This window comes from Dromaius novaehollandiae, unplaced genomic scaffold, assembly GCF_036370855.1.
Source record: "Dromaius novaehollandiae isolate bDroNov1 unplaced genomic scaffold, bDroNov1.hap1 HAP1_SCAFFOLD_27, whole genome shotgun sequence".
NCBI lineage: Eukaryota > Metazoa > Chordata > Aves > Casuariiformes > Dromaiidae > Dromaius > Dromaius novaehollandiae.
In genome coordinates this window covers 5,706,324-5,728,269 of record NW_026991415.1, presented here as the reverse complement: position 1 = coordinate 5,728,269, position 21,946 = coordinate 5,706,324, and the positions used below count along the sequence as shown (strand labels likewise).

The following is a 21,946-nucleotide window of genomic DNA, read 5'->3' as shown; positions in this document are numbered from 1 at the left end:
CAGGTGCCTTCTGCTTTTTGAGATGCCCTAAGGAGCCCAAGACATCTGTGCAGTTGTGACAAGGGACTTTGGGAGACTTGTTCCTTTCCAGAAAGGCAGGTGGAGGTCAACTAGGATATGCTGTGGCACCTGAAATGGCACTGGCCCCCATGTGACTGTGACTGGAATTTAGTCCCTTATCAATACAGACAATGGAGTTGAGAGAATGATTCCCGTCATCCTCATGTAGATACCACCTGGCTGCTTACCTGAAGCATATTCTAAGCACCACTGAATCTCATCCAAGGAGGCTAATCTAATCTGGCTAGTTTATCCACGTGAACGCAAAGGTCCTGCTCACATTTTTCAAGGATTGACTGAGTAACAGTCATCATGAAGCTCGTGGGTTTCCTGCCCTCTTAGGCATCACCAGGCCCTTGTGCAAAGCATTTTTCAAGGCCTCTTTCATTTGTTCATTCCTTAGGCTGAATATGAATGGGTTGAAAAGAGGTGTCACAATACTGGAGAACACAGAGAGTATTTTGTAGATATGCAGAGAGGTCACCTGGGAAGGCCTGGCATAGACAAAGATGCCAAAACCTAGGGAAACAACAGTGAAATGGGAAGCACAAGTCGCAAATGCCTCCTGCCTGCCCTGAGCTGATGGGATCCAGAATATGGTAGAAATAATGTAGGCATAGGAGACCACAGTCAATGCCAAAAAGCCAAGGAGCAAGACCAGGACACCACAAAATCGGTCAGCTCAATAAGCTGGATGTCAGCACAAGCAAGGTGTAATAAAGGCACACTGTCACAGAAGTAGTAATCGATTACATTGGGACCACAGTACGGCAACGGGGCTTTCAGAACCAGAGACGACAGAATCATGACAAAGCCACCCACCCAGGAGCCCCAAACAAGTTGACTGCATACCTTGCTTGTCATGATGCTGGGATACCTCAGTGGGTGACATATTGCCACATACTGGTCATGGGACATAACAGCAAAGAAGATGAAGCCAGTTGTGCCCAGGAGGAAATAGAAGTAGAGCTGGCTAAAGCAGCCAGCAAAGGAAATGACCTTCTTCTCTGACAGGAAGTTTGCCAGCATTTTAGGAACCACAGAGGAAGTCATGGAGATCTCAGTGAAAGACAGGGTACTGAGGAAGTAATACAGTGGCAATCAGTGTATACCAGGACAATGATAAGAGCGTTTTCCAAGACAGCCGCTAAATAAATAAGCAGGAACACAATGAAGAAGAGGATCTCCACCTCATGGATGTTAGGAAATCCCACTAGGATGAACTCTGTCACAGATGTCACATTCTCCATCTCTGTGCATTCTCTGTCATGGGAAAGAACAACAGAGTAATGTAATTTTCTCAGGTGACATCTAGTAAGTTTTGGACATCCTGATTTTAAAGAGAAGTTAAGTCCCTACACATAGGTATTCAGGGTCGAGTTCATCACACCTAACTTGGACATCTTCACCTTCTGAGTTAGTCATCTAGTACCATTTTTTGAGGCTGCCTAGCCCTCCACAACTATAGAAGGGTCCTGGAGTGACCAGTTCAGCCTAAGACATCTGTCTTTTGAACTGAGATTCATCATGCCTGACTTAAGGTGCTTGATTTAGTTGCTCATAATTAGGCATCCAGTACCATTTGAGAGGTCTCAGACATCCCCACAAAGCTTAAGTCTTAGATAACTGGAGGTCTCAGTGTGTCAGCAACTGAATGGAGGCTGCAGGTGCCCACCTACAGGGTACAGTCAGTAGTGCCTAAAGGGCCATTCATCTATTCTTGTCCAAAAATATGTCTTGTCCAAAAATACAGGCCTACTTTGGTCTGTTTTGGCAATAACCTTTCTAGAGATGGAATATATCCCGTTCCAGCTAATCAAACAGGAGAGGAAGTGTCTAATCAGGAGAGGAGTGTCTAATCAAAGAGGAGAGGAAGGCATCCCTAAAAGGTGATTCAGACCATTGCAGTCTGCCTCTTTCCATTGACGGCTGAGGAGTAGAAGATGACAACCTTTGTGAAACAGCTGTCACAGTTTGGTGCCACCAATCTTTGCCATTGCTCTTTCCTTAATAAACAGAGGTGACATAGGTAGGTCTTTATTGCAAAGCTGCCTCAATTTCTCTGTAACCATCATTCAAAATTACCATGAAATCATAACACAAGAGAGACTACAGTGATATTGCTGTAGGTGACTGGGCTTGAGCTTTTGCTCAAACGATTACAGCCAGCGGTTTAATTTCAGCAAATCTTCCAGATGGACCCAGTGCAGAGATCCCCCTATGCCAGACTAGAGGCAGAGAGCAAGACAGAGTATTTGGGATCTAGGACTAACCTGAGCCCCAAGTTAAAATGCCAGTGCAATCATGGAGTATTGCCCACTACTGGGCTTCCCATTTTACTCCCTGTATAAGAGCCACGTGCTATGCTCTGAGATGGGGTCTGGGGGGACAACACATTTTGTGGAGAACCTCTGTTTCACTGCTTAAAACCCATCATCTCCTCCTCCTCCCTTGCATTTTTGAGGCATCCTATTTACAGAGTCATCTGCTCCTTTCCTTTATATGTCTAAAACCAAATGCAAAGGTGGAGGGGAAAATGTCAACATTTATTGCCTGTGTTTTCCTTGGGCTTCCTTCTGTTAGACGTGTTCTTTTGCCCATACTCATTTTCCCTTGGCTCCCTATATAGTCAATGGAGATGAACAGAGAGCTCTAGAGGCTGGGTCCTCCCAGACTGTAACCATCACGTGAAAGAAGTGTTACCAGTCTCTTCCAGACACTCTTCTCTCTCTGCCCTGACCATATGGGAGTATGCTAACTTGCTCAAACTGAAGCGCCCAACTTTTAGACACCTAAAATATAACCCTGCTTCATGTTTTCTTTGTTCCAGATGCTTCCTATATCAAATAACCAAAAGGACAGCCTTTAGGTTTTTTGTATGAGATGATTCCCCCCTCCCCTAAAGGGAAAGCCACTTCCAGTGACTGAAGGGAACTGTCACAAATTTCACTATTTAGAGTATTAAAGTCGGCAAGCTATGCTTGTTCCCTATTTCCTCCCCTTTTCCGGACAAAGAAGATGTGGAAGGAAGCAGGGAATTACAAAAGAGATACTCTATATTGACTTGTTTCAAAATCAACAGCCGCCCAGATGTTCTGAATCAAAAAAGGCAAATACTGAAAAGTAGAAGGAATAACTTTCAAAATGCATATATAAAGGGATGGTCTGGCATCTGCAGATAACAGTAAGCATTTTTGCTGGGACATTAGTTTGGCTTTTGAAACACAGATGTGATGGATGTTTGCAGTAAGTCAAAGTGAACTGGGAATTTCCAAGGCATGGCATGAAATAGTTCACAATCTCTTTAAAATACTGTGCTCTTGGGAAAGAATCCTTTGTGAGAGCTTGGAAAAGGTAGAAAGAAGACAGTAAAATCTCTGAGGACTGTAAATGTGAAACAGAGAAATCAGGGTGCGATGAATGGTTGAGAGGAACATTCTGTCTGTGTTACATAGGAAGCAAGCAAGGGAGCAAAGAAGGAAGGATACAGCCTCCTGTGCAGACTGTGAAATTCTCACACTTGTTTCTTCCTGCTCCTCTCTCAGCAGGACGTACTGAAATTGGGCATGGGACCAGGAAATGAAACTGTAGTTGCTGAGTTCATCCTAGAGGGTTTCTCAGGGCTTGATCAAAGACTACAGCTGTTTCTCTCCCTGCTCCTTCTGCTCATATACCTGACAACTGTGATAGGGAACACAGCGATCATTTTCCTCGTGTGTGTGGATCACCGCCTGCAAACCCCCATGTACTTTTTCATCAGCAATCTGGCATTCCTGGAAATCTGGTTTACATCCTCCACAACTATCAAATTGTTGGTGATTCTGAGCTCTGGCAGGAGGACAATCTCATTAAGCAGCTGCTTTGCCCAGTCCTATTTCTATTTTGCCCTGGGTGGTACAGAGATGGGTCTCCTTGTTGTCATGTCCTTTGACCGCTACGTTGCCATCTGCCAACCTTTGCATTATGCTGCTGTCGTGAAGTGGCAGCTCTGCACCCAGCTCCTTGTTGCTGCTTGGGTCATAGGCTTCACACTCTCGAGTTCCCGCCTGGTCCTGCTCTCAAAGCTGACGTTCTGTGGCCCAAACAAGATCCACCATTTTTTTTGTGACAACTCTCCCTTGTTCAAACTGTCCTGCTCTGACACCAGCCTGCTTTGGAAAGCAGACTCTCTTTTCATATCATGTGTAGTGCTGGGTTCCTTATGTTTAGTCCTGGTGCCCTACATGTGCATCTTCCATTGTATTCTGCACATGCCATCAGCATCTGGGAGGAAGAAAGCTTTTGCTACATGTTCTTCCCATCTCATCACCTTAGCCATCGCATATGGAAGCTGCATTGTTCTCTATGCACAACCCTCAGAAGATGTTTCCTTGGAGACCAACAGAACTGTAGCTTTGCTGAACACTGTCCTGTACCCATTCTTAAACCCCTTCATCTACAGTCTCAGGAACAAGACTGTGAAACTGGCCTTGAAGGAAGCCATTGGCTGTGCAAAGATTCGACTTCTCCCCCAGTCATGATGTTTCTCGAGATAGCAATTTTAATTATGTATCGTATAAAATATCACACACACACATATATGTAGCTACTAAATACAGGTGCCTCAGGAGATTTATTTTCTTGTTGGATTGTAGTAGTGAAAGGAAGAAATGTGAATTGTGTGTCTTGGTCACGGGGGGTTATTATAAACAAAATCTGAAAAATATTAATAAAATGCTGGAAACATACTTAGGACTGGGGCATAGACTGACAGTGGATGCTGACACAGGGAAGCTTTCATAAGTCATCTCAGGAAATTCAGCTGAAAACTCTGGGGACAATGTCCCCGGACTGTTGAGAAAAGCTCAAAACATCTTCTCTCCCTGAATAACAGAAGATGCTAAGCACAAAAATTCAGCTCCAGCCTGGGTCCTTCTGCACTGCAGTGAAGGATGTGGTGGCCCTGGTCTACCCATCCAGGCCCACAGCTCCACCAGCAACGTGGGGTTAGGGTATGCAGGCAGACAACTAAAACTGGATCAAAATCAGTTGGAGAATGTGGATATCACTCTATTTTGTAAGCTGAAAAATAAGGAAAACTTTAAAAGCAGAAATGCTTGGGTTTTTTTTTTTTTTGATGCTCATTGAAATTTTCTGTTAAATGTACCCCTGAAACCTCTCCAATTAGCCACACAAGAATTGAAGAGCCAAAGAAAATTATGGAAAGAGGCATGGCTTCTTAGGGCTTTTTGCAGTTTAATTTCTCCTTGGGTGTATTTGGTACTGAGTCCATGAGCCTCCAATGCTGAGAGGAGACTGAACTAAGCTCTCAAGAAGTTGAAGTCAGAATCCAAGTTTACAAGTTATTTGGACCCACTGAGGGTCATTACCAAGAAAGCCTCCCCATGGGCTGATTAGAGCACAAAGCTGGAGGCCCTGAATGCAGGCAGGCAAAGGCAATGTGCAGGTGGCTGTGATGCCAAGTCAACCTTGGTGTTTGTTATCAAGCAGAATGGCCAAGCCCTACAGCCAGCCCTGTGGTAGGGTGATCCTTTGTCTCACATGTCGCTCGCGGCTCTTCCTAGGGGCAGTGTCAGATTAGGTGGGGAAAGGAAGGGGGGGTGCGCAATGCCTTGTGCAGGACAACAGTTCGGCACCTCCTGGGCTCCCTGGAGGTGAGGAGGCAGCAAGGCCACAGTGCTGTAAGGAAACATCATCTTCTCATAGGCCTCAATGGCACAGGTGCTCACCGTAGCAAAGGGGACAAAGACCTCAGTTCTCTTGGAGACTTTCAGCCTTGGCATTGCCCTTGGTCATCTCCACCACAGGCTGTCCTAAGCTGTCCAAAAGCTGCACCTGTTTCTCTGCAGGCTGTAGACACCCAACCTGCTTCCCCACCTCGCTCTCACTGCAGGATCTCCCCACCTTTACTGATGTCCCTCTGTCTTTGCTGGCTGCTCCTTGGAACACAAAGCCAGGGGCTGATCACGGAGGCCCTCTGGGTGTCCAGCTGCACCACAGCACTACCCTACGAGTGACATTCTTGTTACATGAAGGGCAGTCTGAACTTCTCAAGAGGCAGTTTGTGGCTCTTCTCATGCTGCTTCCCACTACTAAGAAAAGCTCCATCCTGTCTGAAAACACCCTGCCACAGGCAGTCACAGGCATCGACTGTATTGGCCTTAGCCTCCACTTCAGCAGGCTAAAACATCCCAGGTCCCTCAACCTCTCCAGACAGGCCATGTGTGCTTCAGGCTCCCAACCCCATCTTGACAGACCTCCTCTGGACCCTCTCCAGTTGCTCCCCATTCCTCCAGCACTGGGCAGCCCACACTGGGACACACTGTTCCAGATGTGGCCACAGCAGTGCTGAGTCGAGGGGGATAAGAACTGCTGTTGCCTGGGTGGCCATGCTCTTCCTAATGCAGTCCTATATGCAGCTGCCTTCATTTGTGGCGAGCACGCATCACTGGCTCATATGGCATTGCTCGTAACATGCATGCCCTTCTCCTTGGTTCACTCCTCTGCTGGTCAGGTCTCTGCCTGTCCTGATGCATGTGGTGTTCTGCCCTGCTGATGAGCCTTTCAGACAGGACAGGATGTGGGGTATACCCCTGCATAACCCGCCTTTACCTGGCTTCCTTTTTCTGCTCATTGGGACCTCCCCTGATCTCCACAACCTTTCCAAGATGACAGAGAGCAGCTTTGCTGTCATAGCAGCCAGCTCTCTCCATGTGCATGGATGCCAGACATCCAGTCCCATAGACTTGTATGGGTTGAGTTCTAGAGACTTTGGCTCTGCGGGTTGGTTTTCTCCTCAAGACTCTTGACTCAAGGCCCAACAGCTCAGGAGACCCTGTGGGTGAAGGCTGAAGCTAGAAGGACTTGACTTCCCCAGACCTAGCTACATCTGCTTTTACTAGAATCCCTGCCCCTTTCAGCAATGAGCCCACATCTCCTTGTTTATTCTTTTACTGTCACTGAAGCAGTAGCAGCTCTTCTTCCTGTCCTTCACATCCCCTGCAAGTGTCCCTGTCCCAGGGGAGCTTTGGCTTCCTGAGCACCATCCCTGCTTTGCTGGACAATATTTCTGAATTCCTCCTTTGCAGCCTCTGCCTTCTTCCCCTTTCCATAGGCTGCCTTACTGCCCTGGATCTCAAGTGTGAGCTCCCTGTTTAGCCATGCTGGGGTCCAGAGATATCTGCTAATTTTACAAGCTGTTCATATGGAGGATTCTCATGCCCGATGGGTGCTTAATGACCTGCTGGCTTTCCTGAACTCCACTGCCCTTCAGAGCTGCCTCTCTTTGTCCATCCCATGGAAGAGCTCCATACATCCAAGCTGACCCTCCTCATCTCCCCTGGTGGTCTCTCCTGAAGAACTTGCACCCTGCCATTGAAGGACACCAGTCATGCGAATGATCCCACCACATCCCTGTTCTTCCAACCATGTGGCACTCCTGTGACAGCTTGTGCATCTCCATTTGCTCCTGGCTGCACCCCAGGCTGCATATCTTTGCATATATGTTGGCTTCAGCACCTCAGCTGTGGTGCCCATGGAAGATTTGTCACAGGAAAACATGTTTCCAAGGACCTCATGTATGCAGAGGCTTTGATTGCAAGTGGTGACATGCTGGCATGGACAGCAGGTGGCAATGTAATGGTGAAAGGAGGTTCCCACGAAGAAAGCAAACCCTGCAGTGCCCAAGGGCAAGGAGAAACAGAGCTGGGCCATGCAGGAATGCCAGGATAGGGGTTTGCTGCCTAAGCTGAGTCTGTGTGCTTGGCCTCTGACAGACTTTTTGAACCAGTCTCCAGGAAGGTCAAGGTGCAACTGAGGAAGTCCCTGGGCCTGGGCAATCTCTGATCCATGCACCCTGAGGTCACCATTTGCCTGGTCCCTGTTCAAATCATCTGGCGGAGTGCGGAGACATTCAGGAGGAGGACAGCTAGAAGGGTTGAGAGTGCAGAGACTAGAGTGGAGATCTTGGTGTGATGTACCTCCCTTCTATGCAACACACTTAGATGCAGACAGTACAGACCTTCCCTAAAGGCAGTGTTGGAGATTCATTTCTTTGGGCATGGGTAAGAAACCCAAGATGTCCTGGGGCACTTGCCCAGCAACCACTCCAAAGGGGCATGGTTTTCCTTTAGGCCCCATGCTGTATGTGATAGAGACATGTGGTTGTGCTGGACACCCCAAGCATGGGACATGGCCCTGCCTATGGCCTATTTCTGTGTCATTAAATCAAGTGTCTGCACTGAAGCACAATAGCTGTTTGTAACATTGGCGTCTTCATATGTCTCAGCTTCATAGTGAGTGGAGCTTTAGTAGTAATAAATGGCATCTAGTGTCATTTCAGATGGCCAAGGCAATTCCCCACCTGGCCCCCACCAGATGTTCTAGGCAGATGCAGGTCTCCCAGTCGCTCCATCAGAGCAAGCAGACACTGGCACATGCCTGGGACCACCACTGTCTCTTTAGCTGTCCCCAGGTGTTTGTGTATGAGCAAATGACTCCCACCCTCCATCTCCAGTGATTATAACGGGAGCTTAGACAGGGAGCTCCCATGCAGACCTCTATGTTGTGCTCATTTCAGTTTTGGCAAGGGGAATCCCACCTCCTGCATGTCTGTGCAGTTCACAGGAGGGATCTGAATCCCACTGCATCCCAGGGGCTTCTATACCAGCGTGTGATGTCCAGATTGACTCAAATAAATCAACACCTGAACCATGTGTCAATGAACTGCCTTCTTGTCCCTGCCTAGGTGTCCTGCCTAGCTAAGAGATGGGAATTCAGGGCTTCCAGAGTCACCGTCTGATGAAATAAACTGCAATGTTGGAATCAGTCTCACTCCACTCTTTAGAGAAGGGCATTAGGTGATTCTTTTGGTCTACTTCAGGGAACATTTCCCAAGAGGAGGGAGCACAAGGGACAGAGAAATTCAGGCCTTCAGCTGGGCCTCTGCTCCTGAGTGGGGCCAGGCTCCTGGGATGGAGGGAGCTCATGGCAACCTGGCAGCACTGCCCAGACACAGCTGTGTGCAGGAGCAGCTCCTCTGCCAAGAGCAGCAGGGCTGCGGGCACTGCCTGCTGCTGCTGACATGAGATGAGAGAAGGCAGAGAGAAGTGCAAGGCAGTGTGGAGTGGGAGGACAGAGGAGAGCTGCTTGTGGGAGAAATCTTCACAGCTCTCTGCACAGTAAGTCTCTGGCTGCAGGGCAATGCTAGTGAGGTTCCTGGATGGCTCTTTTAAACCTATTCCATCCCAAGACTGATAGGTTTTTTAAGGATTGTTCTCCTGGCATCTCCCATTTGGAGGAGGGGGAGATGTTTTACAGCAGGGATTCTCTGCCACACCGTCATGGGGACAGGACATGCTGCTACCCTCTCCCAGAGATGGCTGCAGGGCTCTGAAGCCAGGGCGTGCACCTAGGTCTGCCCAGAGCTGTGATTCAGAGCAGTGCCCCTGCACTGCAGAGGAAGGTGAGGAAAAGGCTACATGAAAGGGAAGGATCTTTCCTTCCAGGGCTTTCAGTTTCCTTATTTTGGCAGGGAGAAAAAAGATTTTGCTCTTTTGGCAAGGAACTGGGAGGCACTAACCTTCACTCTCGGAGATGAGGAGGTCTGTGAGAAAGCTCAGCAAACCCCTTCAACCCCACCTCCACCTACAGCAGCACCGGCACTACCTTTATGGTCTCATCAGGGTCTATGTGTTTAGCACCTGCAAGCACAGGGATTTCCCTGCCCAGGTTTCAGTCCTGGAAGGTTTCTGTAGGGCAGAACTGAGCACACAGAGAGTGGGACAGGGTCTGTGAGCACCGACAGGTAAAAGATGTTGGGATCGAGAAAGCTCCAGGCAGCAGGGACAGTGCCAGGCAGCAGAGATGGGCAGGGAATGAGAGGGAACGGTGAACAAAATCCTCTTGGGAGGATGGATTTGGGCAAGTCATGGTCAATCCCTCCGATGCAGACACCTTCCTCTGAGCACTCCCCCATGCCTTCTCTCCCACCCAGCAGAGCCTCTGCCCTGACAGTCGTGACATCCAGGGCATGAGCTGCCTCCTCTGCAGCCAGACCTCCGGCAGAGGAGAGGGGTCTGACAGCTGTCACGGGCCTGTTTTGTGCTGCCCAACAAAGGGGCTGAGAGCGACTGCTCTGCAAATGTCGCTGTCTGCGAGGCAGCATGCCCAGCTGGGTAAGGTGAAGGCTTTCCCAAGTGCCCCTCTGTCTCTCTGTCTCCTTGCCTCCTTCAGCACCAGCATCATGATGTTGCTCCTTTTTTTTCCCTCCTGTCCATGCTGCTCCTGTTCTTCTCTCGATCTGCCTGGGGTTGGGAGGTTTCAGCTGCAGTTCAGACACCAGCACTGCGAGTTTTAGAGCAGAGGAGTCTGCATGGAAATGAGGTTGCCCCAGCCCCCTTCAAACTTGTGCAGATAAAGGAAACACAGTCTGTGGAGTTGGGAAATGAGCTGACTCTCCTTTGAGGAGACCCCATCTTCAATCCTAACGGTCTTGACTGTTTCCCTGTTGGGTCTTGCCAGGCTGTAAGCTGCACTCTAGAAAGACACAGCTGTCTCATAGCATCTCTGTGATCTCATAGCATCTCTATGAAGCTGCAGAGATGCTGAGAGCATGGAGATGGTGGTGGGAGGCTGTCAATGGGCATCTGAAAAGAGCCCTGTGTGTCCTTGGCTAGAAGGGGAGTGTGGAGACCTCCCTCAGGTGCCTGGAGAAAGGGTGAGAAGGTTGGAGATCTGCACTTTGAAACTGTATTTGTCTGCTCTCAGCAGGGGCTGGTTTCTTTTGGGGGAACAGCATGCTCCAGCTCAAAGAGGTGCAAGCACAGGACAGGTAGGAAGGAGACTACTGGACAGTCGAGATGTCCCCACTCCAAGTGACAGTGCATGCTTTCCTCTCAGGACTCACAGTAGAAATGCCAAGGATTTCTACTTTTAAAGAGCACTCCCCAGGGGAGACAAGGGCCTCTCAAAGAAAATCAACAATATTAAAAAAAATCCCTGAAACTCACTTCTGCAACCCTTGTCCTTTAGAATTGGGAGAGAAGATGCTGAAAAGCTCTTCCACAAGATGAGTGAATTTCATTTGACAGAAATTGTGAGTCTCAGAGCTAGTCACCCCCATTCCCATGTACCCCCTGCTGTACAGCAGGACAGACTCCTCCGGAACCTATGGGCAGAGGTCCCTGCTCCTCATGATACACTCTGCTGACACAAACCAGAGCTCAAGCAAGAGAACTGGGCAAAGGGCCTCCCAATAAAGAGAGAAGCAATATGGGATTATTAATAAGAGAGGAAAAAAAAATATTTATTTATTTTCCTTTAAAAGTCTCTCCTAACTTGTCAATGTCTTTTCCTCCTTGGACAGTCTCCCATGGTCAGGGGGAGCAAAAGTTGAACAGCAGCTTCCTCACTGAGTTTCTCCTCCTGGGGTCTGCGAACACACGGGAGCTGCAGCTCTTGCACTTCTCACTCTTCCTGGGCATCTACCTGGCTGCCCTCCTGGGCAACGGACTTGTCATCACAGCCGTAGCCTGTGACCACCGCCTTCACACCCCCATGTACTTCTTCCTCCTCAACCTCTCCCTCCTCGACCTTGGCTCCATCTCCACCACTGTCCCCAAATCCATGGCCAATTCTCTATGGGACACCAGGGCCATTTCCTACTCAGGATGTGCTGCCCAGCTCTTCCTCTTCCTCTTTTCACTTGGAGCAGAGTGTTCTCTCCTCACTGTCATGGCCTATGACCGCTATGTTGCCATCTGCAGACCCCTGCACTACGGGACCCTCATGGGGAGCAGAGCTTGTGTCAAAATGGCAGCAGCTGCCTGGGCCAGTAGTTTTGTCAACGGTCTCCTGCAGACTGCTAACACATTTCCAATACCACTCTGCCAAGGCAATGTTGTGAAGCAGTTCTTCTGTGAAGTTCCCCAGATCCTCAAGCTCTCCTGCTCAGAATCCTACCTCAGGGAACTTGGACTTATTGTGGTTAGTGCCTGTTTAGCTTTGGGGTGTTTCGTTTTCATTGTGCTGTCCTATGTGCAGATCTTCACAGTTGTGCTGAGGATCCCCTCTGAGCAGGGCCGGCACAAAGCCTTTTCCATGTGCCTCCCGCACCTGGCCGTGGTCTCCCTGTTTCTCAGCACTGGCATGTTTGCCTACCTGAAGCCCCCTCCCTCTCCTCCCCATCTCTGGATCTGGTGCTGGCTGTTCTGTACTCGGTGGTGCCTCCAGCAGTGAACCCCCTCTTCTACAGCATGAGGAACAAGGAGCTCAAGCATGCCTTGAGAAAACTGATTCAATGGGAATGATGTCAATGCCAATAACTGTCCCATGTGCATCTGCTCATCATTCCCAGGGTTTTCGGCCTCAAGGATATATATTTTTCATTTCTTTCTTTCTTACTTTTCTCTGTTATATTCATGTGAAAAGGAAATGTTCAGGTTCCTCTTACTTCTCAGTAATCCCTCTCTTGTATTTGACCCGGACGCCATGTTGAAGCAGGAAGCCAGGGTTCCCCCTTCATCAGCAGAGGTGGGGGAACCTCAGAGCCTGCGAGTCTGCACTCCCTTGGATGCCCCCAAGGCAATGGGGAGAGTTTCCCTTTGCAGTGTCTCTTTCAGCACTGACACCAAGGAAGCTCAGGGGCACAGAGTCAGGCTCAGATGAGTACAGGCAGGAGGAGACCATGGGTCCCATGTCCATTAGGAGAGCTCAGCTCCTCCGGCCACAGTCCGGCTGTGATCCCACACCCCTCTCCTGCGAGGGTGGCAGCCAGCTGTCACTGTGGGCTGGTCCCTTCCCTCTCCAGTGCTCCAACACTCAAAGCATATCGTCAGTGGAGGGGGAGGAGAGTCTGGATGAAGCCCGTGGAAACAGATGCCCTGCTCCTCAGGACCGTTCCCCCACTGCCACAGCAGGCATTTCCTTGCTGCAGGCTCTGCGTGGGGGCTGCAGCTTTCTGGGAGACACATCCACCAGCAGCAGCAGGACTTTCTCTTTTCAGGGCTCTTCTCCTCATTTCCACACTGTCCTGCTGTGTTCCCATGTGTGTATATGGCCTCATTGCTCTTGTAACATGCTTCTGTATGCATTTCTGTGAGGTCAGGCAGGACCAGGCCCTGGACACCCTTATGCCAGATCTGGATTGAAAATATGAAAAATAACATTTATATGTTATATGTAAATATGAAAATAACATTTCCATAATAAAAGAGGTTCTTCTCTGTGACCTGCCTGGAGTCCGGACTTTCTTCAGAAGATGGAGTCAAAAATATGCTCAAGGCAGTGCACCACTAAGGGGTCTAGTGTTCCGCTTGTGAACTCCATGGGCTCCAGGGGATGAGCTGAGAGTCCCTGGGTGATCTGTTAGGGACTGAGGGTGGGATTCAAGGCTCATCTTTCAGTGACCAGTGCCGGTGGAGATGGTGAATGATGTCTGAATTACCTTCCCAGGGCTGTCTCTCAGGTGACAGTGCTGATGACATATGGCCATTCTTCTGGAGGGGAATCGGAGCTCCCAGGAGAGCTCAGGGGATCTGCAGGGACAGTGTGTGCCTGGGGTGGGCAGTGAGTGGAGCCTCACAAAATGAGGGATGGTCTACGGTGGAGTAAGCAGAAGGTAGAGCACTAAATCCAGGTATGCAGGGGGAAAGGAGGGCTCTGCAATCCCTGCAGAGGCAGTGGGGACCCAGGAGTCCCAGGGAAGGGGCCCTGGAGAGTGATTCCTGCACCCTCAGTGAAACACCACAGGCTGGAGCTGGTGCCCACCCAACACATCTCCTGCCATTGCAAGTGCCCTGGGGTCACTCTGAGCACTGTCCATGAGCACAGACACATGCGAGCAATATCACTGCTCCCTGCCCAGCTGGGTCTGCTTCCCACCCCAGCCAGCACGGCCAGCGTGGGATAGCCACGTAGCCTCACAGCCCGATCGCCTTGCAGAGCAGCACCACCAGACTGAGGCCCTGTAGGGAGCACGGGGCAGGGGTGCAGGAATGGCCAGGCCAGCACAGACACTCTGACCTGGGGAAAAGCTCTCTGGGGAGCAGGGATGTCCCAGGAAAAAAGCAGGGCAGCATTCAGAGAGAGGAAACGAGAAGGAGAAACAGGTTTCTCTGGTCACCAGCTCAGGACAGGCTGCTTTGTCCCTGGGGCAGCAGGAGCTGCCGGAGGGGCTGCAGGGCCAGGGCTCTCATGCTGTGCTGGGCAGCGGGGTGGGCATGGAGGGGCTGCAGGCAGACAGGGAGGGGGATCTGCTGGGCACAAGAGCAGGGGAGACAGAGAGTGTCCTGCCTCATTACAAGGCCTCCTCCTCCATGTTGGGGAGCTGCTGCCCTTATCCTTGGGCTGTGCCCGAGCTATGCTGTGGACATGCCTGTGCCTGGCCCTGCAGTTCTCAGGTGCTGACCTGACCCTGTCCCCATCCTCCTGATCTGACCTCAAACCTGCCCCCTCACTACAGTCAGGAAAGCCTTGGCAAGGAAAGCTGGGACCTGAGCAGATCTCAGAGAAGGCTGTAGGTACAAAAGGTGACCCTAGCTCCACAGCAACTCCTGCCTGACAGCCAATTTAAAGGTGTAAGCAGGAGAGCTTTGCATTTGGGACCCCTTCCCAGGTAACACTGCACAGAAAGTCTGAGCTGGGCAAAAAAGTGAGCCAGGCACTTGGGCCTGATTTTATGATGCATAGTTATGACCAGAGGTTTTTCTGTATCACAGCTCAACAGTTTATGAACCATTTGTGCCAGGGTTCCTACTATAAAGATTATGTTGTCAGGAGCACCATGAGTGGGGCTGCTCCATGTGGGAAGCAGAGCCAGGAGCTGAGGGTGCCGGTAAGGCAGGGCAGGGCAGGGTCCCACTGATGAGAGCTGCCATCCCACAGTGCCTGCACAAGAGGAGCAGAGCAGGTTTGGAGATGGTAACTGGGGTCAGGAACAGTCCAGCAATGGCCAGACAAGACTGTAATGCTCCAGCCAGCCTTGCTTTGTGCAGGAGGTTGGACTGGAGACCTCCAGAGGCCCCTTCCCACCAAAATGCCTCTGCAACTCCATGAATTCCTGTTCCTCAGCCTCTGTCGCAGCTGTGCTGGGACAGGGACAAGAGCACCTGGGGCAGGGCAGAACAAGCCTGGCTGGGAGAGCATCAGTGGAAGATCTAAAGGTCCCTGGCTCAGGCCTGGGCTTTGGAAATCTCCCTCACGCACCCCAAGAGGCTCCATCTGCCTCCTCTGCCCTGCCCTGTGCTCCCCTCCCCTCAGCCAAAGTGGAGTCCAGCATCGCCTGGGGACTCTCTTCCCCATGGGGAGCAGAGGGATGGCCTTCACCAGCCCCACACTGCCATTTCCAACCCCAGCCTTTGCAACTGTGTGTGTCTGGCTCTGCCCACTTGCCTTTCCCAGTCATGGCTGCACTGAAAACCATGAAAATCCCAGTGTTCCTGCCCCCAAGCTGGCATCCACCACGTTCCCGGAACCTGGCCAGATACAAAGGCATCGCCCACCAGTGCTCCAGCCATGCAGCCGAGGGCAGGGGTCTTTGCCCCAATTTCCCTGCTCCTCCCCTGCTCCTGGCACCGCTGCTGCTGTGCCCATGTCAAACCCTCCTGCCACCAGACTGCCCCAGGGCCCGAGGCAGCTCCAGCTCCCTCCAGGGCTGCACTGGAGCCTTTCAGGAATGGGCTGAGGCGGAGCTGGCACCAGAGACTTCTGACATGAAAAGGGTGAGGTTATTATTAAATGACTATTAAATGATCCCCCAGAGCCTGGGGGATCTGAGCACCTGGCCCCTGCCCAGCCTGTGCTGTGCCCCACTCGGGGGTCAGCGGACAGCCATGCTCTGGGATCTGTCACGGCCTGGTGCAGAAGAGAGGCCCTGCAAGGCTGCCCTTTTCCTCTCCATGGGGATATGGAGACCTGCAGGAGGATGGAGCTGGCCATGGACCACCCCACAGCTGGGTGAGCAGCCACTGCTGGAAAGGGGTGATGTGAGGGGCTGCTCTGGGATGATGGCCCTGGGGCAGCTTCCCCAGTGTGTCTGTGCAATAGGGAACAACCTGGGCTCTTCTCTCCTGCACCCGCCATGTCCTGCTGCCTTTCCCAGCAGACCTGCATTTGCCTGCAAGCACATGGCTCTGTGCTCCCACACAGCCGTTCACACACAGTAGCTGCCTGCTGGCATTTGTCCTCTCCCAGGCCCTTTCCAGACCAGCCCAGACCCTCCCCAGCTCTCCCCACCTCCCCTGCCCTCCCCCCAGCCCACCCAGCAGAGCAGACCAGGCTGCGGTGGCCCCGCAGCAGTGCCCAACGCAGGGGGCTGCAGAGCTCTGGGCAGTCACCCCACAGCCCCAGCCCCTCTGCAGGGCACAGCAGCTGCTGGGGGGCAGAGAGGGGTGTCAGCCTCCCCATCAGCCCCACACCTGGGGGCCAGCAATGGCACAAGGAAATGGAGGCCAGGCACTCCAGGTCTCCACTGCTCTCATGACCAGAGATCCTTAACCCTGGCTGCCTGCAGCCCCTCTGGCAGCCCCTCTCCCCAGGACAGCACCAGAGTCCTGGCCCCGGGGCTCCTCAGGCAGCTCCAGTGACAGGGCAGCCTGCCCGGAGCTGACACACACAGAAACAGGTTTTCACTTCTTCCTCCCCACAAGCACACAATTGCTCCTTTGCTCTTCTCCAGGGACATCCCTGCTCCCCAGAGAGTCTTTCCCCAGGTGCATGCGTGCGTGCTGGCCCGGCCGGCCATTCCTGCACCCCTGCCCTGTGCTCCCTGCAGGGCCCTGGGCTGGCTGTGCTGCTCTGCAGGTCAAGTGGGCTGTGGTGTCCTGGGGTGTCTCCGCACTGGTCATGCTGGTGAGGGCAGACCCAGCTGGACCAGCATCATTGCAGCTGACAAACCCTCCCCAGGGTCTGTGGCTGTGGAGGATGCTTGGAGCAATCACAGGACATTTCACATTGCTCAGGAGGTGTTCAGGGGCATCAATTAGACCCAGCCCACTGCCTCTCCTGAGACTGCAGAGCCCTGATTTGGGGCATTCTCTGGTTTGGCCCTTTGCCTTTGGGTGACTCCACTTGGTTTGGGAGTCTCCACTCACTGCCCATCCCAGGAACACACTCTGCCTGGAGATCTCTGCTCTCCAGGTGGCTTCATACTCCCTTCCAGAAGGATGGGCATCTGTCACCAGCCCTCTAATAGGTGACACAGTCCCTGCCAGGTACCCCTTGATCACTCACCTTCCCCATGGACATGGGGCATCCACAAGTGACAGATGAATCCAGCCCTCATTCCCTCACACATTACCCAAAAGAGCTCATGTTCCTTAGTCCATGGAAATCCCAGGCACAGCAACAGGGTGCAATTCCCTGAGCTCATTCTTGGCTCCAGCTTGGGAAGAAGAGCCCATTGCTCAGGCACAGGACTAAGGAGATCCCCTTTTATTACAGAGGTGCTACTTGGGAGGCCAGCTCTGACACAGTGATCGGCAGATTTACAGAAGGCCTCTGGGTCACAGGGATGGGGCTTGTGCTCCTGGAGAAGTGTGATGAATCCAGACATTTTTGTACAAACATGGCTATCACAGACAGAACTCCCAAGGCACAAGAGCTGTCTGAGGTAAACTGGGAATTGCTTGTGAGGAGAGATGGGCAGCTCATTGCTGCTGAACTAGTACCAGCTGAATCAGTTTCCTCAGGGCATCCTGGAGCTCCTTGTTCCTCACGCTGTAGATGAGGGGGTTCACTGCTGGAGGCACCACCGAGTACAGAACAGCCAGCACCAGATCCAGAGATGGGGAGGAGAGGGAGGGGGGCTTCAGGTAGGCAAAAAATGAAGTGCTGATGAACAGGGAGACCACGGCCAGGTGCGGGAGGCACATGGAAAAGGCTTTGTGCCGGCCCTGCTCAGAGGGGATCCTCAGCATGACTGTGAAGATCTGCACGTAGGACAGCACAATGAAAATGAAACACCCAAAGACTAAAGAGGCACTAACCACAAGAAGCCCAACTTCTCTGAGGTAGGAGTCTGCACAGGACAGCTTGAGGATCTGTGGGACCTCACAGAAGAACTGGTCCACTGTGTTGCCTTGGCAGAGTGGTATTGAAAATGTGTTCCCAGTGTGTAGAAGAGCATAGAGAAAACCAGTGCCCCAGGCAGCTGATGCCATTTCGACACAAGCTCTGCTCCCCATGATTGTGCCATAGTGCAGGGGTTTGCAGATGGCAACGTAGCGGTCATACGCCATGACTGTGAGGAGAGAATACTCTCCTCCTAATAAGAAGAAAATGAGGAAGACCTGGGCAGCACATCCCGAGTAGGAAATGGCTGTTGTGTCCCTCAGGGAACTGGCCATGGATTTGGGCACAGTGGTGGAGATGGAGCCAAGGTCGAGAAGAGAGAGGTTGAGGAGGAAGAAGTACATGGGGGTGTGAAGGCGGTGGTCGCAGGCTACAGCTGTGATGATGAGGCCATTGCCCAGGAGAGCAGCCAGGTAGATGCCCAGGAAGAGGGAGAAGTGCAAGAGCTGCAGCTCCCGTGTGTCTGCAAACCCCAGGAGGAGGAACTTGTTGAAGGAGCTGCTGTTGGACATTTGCTCCTTTGGGACACAGGTGGACTGTTCATGGAGGAAAAGACAGGGACAAATTAGTACAGTTTTATCTCTGAGAAAAGCTTTCCATTTTTCATAGAAATACTTGCTCTACCAATCCCTCCTCTTCCCCCCACCCCCCCAAAACTGACAGATTTCTTCTCAGGAAGACCTTTGTTCAGCTCTTCAGATTCAGTTCCAGCTGAGTGTGCTGGGAAGAGCAGGGGCCTGTCCCAATCTACCCCAGTGGGTATATGGGACTGGTTTGCGACAGCTCTGGTTTTCACAGTTGATGTCAAAGGATGTCCACCTCTAATGGAAAAGGTCTGTTAATATCCTCACACACAATTCTGAAGAGTTTGGGCTGCAGCAGTGAGGATTAGCATTTTTTTACTATTATTTTGTTCGGAGATTTTTAGATTCTGCCATCACATCTGGTGAGTGTTCTTTGTAGGGAGAGATGTTTTTGTTGCTGCAAGCACAAACTCTAAAAAGACCAGAGAGGAAAATGGGCTCTCTGCTGCTTAGTGCAGAGTCAGGAGTGTTGTTGAGCCATTCCATCTTGTTCCCAGGTGCCCTGTGCTCGCACCTGTGTTACCTGGAGGATGATTTCACACACGAGTTACTCTAAAAAAGAGACTGGACTCTGATGAGATCAAGGGAGGCTGGTTTCAAAGCACAGTTCTCATAACTCTGCACTCTTTCTCAGCCTGACATGGAGATGTGATGGGGAGAACAGGACATTGCTCCTGACACAGACGATCACCCCAAGGACTCTGTGAGCTGAGTGCAGATAGCCAAGGAAACTCTCAACACTCCCATTCTAGCCAAGGAAATGCCAGGATCACTTCAGCTGCACACATACAAAACCACTCAGGAGCATTCCATGGCATGAGCATCTCCTGAGCTTCTTGAAATGGCTTTGCAGTGCTGCTAAGATCCTATGGGAGAGCTGTGCCCTTCTGGAGGGCAGCTTGCAAACCCAGCAGGACACCCGAAGGCGACAGTCACGTGTACTGAAAACGGAGTCTCCTAAAGGGAGAGTCAGCTCCTTCCCCAGCCCCTCCAACTGCATTGGCCAGCACCCTGGGCTGAGAACAGGGCTTGGGCACCTTGCCCCTATGCAGACACCTCCATGGCAGGACCTCAGGGTGGTGTCTGAATTTGTAGCTGAACCCCCAGCTGACAGCAAGTACAAGAGCAGAAAGGAGAAGCAGAGAAACAAGGAGAAACACTGTGACCCTGCTGCCAAGGGAGGAGAGAGAGAGGGGCACCTTCCCCAGACTGCACCTCCTAGACAGTGTGTCCTCCCAGGGCAGTCGTTCACAGCCCCTTTGCCTTGCAGTGTGAAATGGGCACGTGGCAGGAGAGAGGCAGCTCTGCTTTCTGGAAATCTGACTGCCAAGGAGGTGAAAGATGCCCTAGATCCCTTCACTGTCAGAGCAGAGGGAGGGCTCTGTTGGGTGGGAGAGAAGAAAAGGGTGGCTTGCTCAGAGGAAGACATCTACAATGAAGGACCACAAGGGAGTTGCCTGAATCCAGCCTACCACAGTGTTTCTGTGGGCACCTTTCTAGCATTTCCTGAGCATCTCCCAGCTGCCTGGAGCTGTCCCCACTGGGAGCTCTGTCTCTGTCCCCACATCTCTCCCCTGTCAGTGCTCACAGACCCCATCCCACCCACTGGACATTTGGCTCTGCCCTACGGAAACCTTCCGGCAAAAGGGCACTGCCCAGGGGCATCTCTGTGTTTGCAGGACCTAAGGAGCATGTGAGACTAAGCATGATGAGAGTGATATTGCTGCTGCCTGCAGGTAAAAAGGCAGATGAAGGAACTGTCTGGGATCCTTGCAGACCTGTTGCTCCCTCACAGTAACACTGCAGAACTCTCCTTCAGGCATCTAAAGCTAAAACTTTCTCTTCAGTTTGTGCTTTGCCAAAGATACAAAACAAAATCAGAGCCTCAGGAGAGTGCCTCCCCTTTCAGGTAAGCTCGCCATGAGTGTCCTCTTGAAAAGTCCCCTCCAGACATGTTCTGAGGGTGAGCTGGAGCTGTGAGCAGCCCTGACACACGCAGCACCCTCTTGATGGGAGAATGAACCTGCCCTGCTGGGGGTCTCGCCTCCCACCCAGATCTTCTCCCCACAGCGCTGTGGGGAGCTTCCCAGGCAGTCTGAGTGCTGACCCTTGCAGGTGGCAGAATCACTGCCCCAGGCACACAGCACCCTGGGGTGCAGGGACACTGCTCTGATTTACAGCCCTGGGCAGACGTGCACACACCCAGGCTTCACAGCCCAGCACCAGTCCTGGAAGAGAGTAGCCGTGATGCCCTGTCCTTGTGACAGTGTGGTAGGGAATTTGTGCTCTAAAGCATCTCCTCTTCCTCTGCAAAGGAGAAGCTGGGAGAACAATCCTTGAAAAGTCTATCCTATGGGGTGGAATGGGTCTAGAAGACCCTTTCTGGAACCCCAGTAGTATTGCTCTGCAGCCAGATACTTATCGCGTCAAGGGCTGTGAAGATTTCTCCCACAAGCAGCTCTCCTCTGTCCTCCCACTCCACACTGCCTTCCACTTCTCTCTGCCTTCTCTCAGCTCATGTCAGCAGCAGCAGGCAGTGCCCGCAGCCCTGCTGCTCTTGGCAGAGGAGCTGCTCCTGCACACAGCTGTGTCTGGGCAGTGCTGCCAGTTTGCCATGAGCTCCCTCCATCCCAGGAGCCTGGCCCCACTCAGGAGCAGAGGCCCAGCTGAAGGCCTGAATGTCTCTGTCCCTTGTGCTCCGTCCTCCTGGGAAATGTTCACTGCAATAAACTAAAATAATCACCTATAGTCCTTTTCTAAAGAGTGCAGAGAGACTGATTTCAACATTGCAGTTTATTTCATCAGAGGATGGCTATCTATGAGAGGTGGAAATGTCCCACTCTGGAAGCCTCGATCTCTAGGCAGGACACCTAGACAGGGACAAGAAGGGAGCTCATTGACACATGGTTCAGGTGTTGATTCAGATGAGTCAATCTGGACATCAGATGCTGGTTTAGAAGCCCCCGGGATGCAGTGGGATTCAAATTCTTCCCATGAACTCCACACACAGGAGGTGGGATTCCCCTTGCCAAAACTGAAGTGAGCACAACATAGAAGTCTGCATGGAAGCTCCTTGTCTAAGCTCTGGTTATAATCACTGGAGATGGAGGGTGGGAGTCATTTGCTCACACACAAACACCTGGGGACAGCTGAAGAGACAGAGGTGGTCCCAGGCATGTGCCAGTGTCTGCTTGCTCTGATGGAACAGCTGGGAGACCTGCATCCTCCTAGAG

The 21,946-nt window shown here is 51.7% G+C and overlaps 1 protein-coding gene and 1 pseudogene across 1 annotated transcript; both read right to left on the bottom strand.

The window, feature by feature from the left end:
- Positions 1-481: 481 nt before the first annotated feature.
- On the bottom strand, positions 482-978 carry LOC135326410 (olfactory receptor 226-like; annotated as a pseudogene).
- Positions 979-13,979: 13,001 nt separating this feature from the next.
- Positions 13,980-18,296, bottom strand: LOC135326356 (olfactory receptor 14J1-like). Its single transcript, XM_064504239.1, has 2 exons — positions 17,799-18,296; positions 13,980-14,024 (listed from the first exon to the last, which is right to left on the bottom strand). Exons 1-2 carry the CDS (start codon positions 18,294-18,296, stop codon positions 13,980-13,982), a joined length of 543 nt encoding a protein of 180 aa, XP_064360309.1.
- Between the last annotated feature and the right edge of the window lie 3,650 nt (positions 18,297-21,946).

Coding starts and splice junctions, on each gene's coding strand:
- LOC135326356 (XM_064504239.1), bottom strand. CDS start 18,296: ATGGCGTATGACCGCTACGTTGCCATCTGCAAACCCCTGCACTATGGC. Junction 14,025..17,798: donor TGTACTCGGTGGTGCCTCCA/GCAGTGAACCCC, acceptor TGCTCCCTACAG/GGCCTCAGTCTGGTGGTGCT.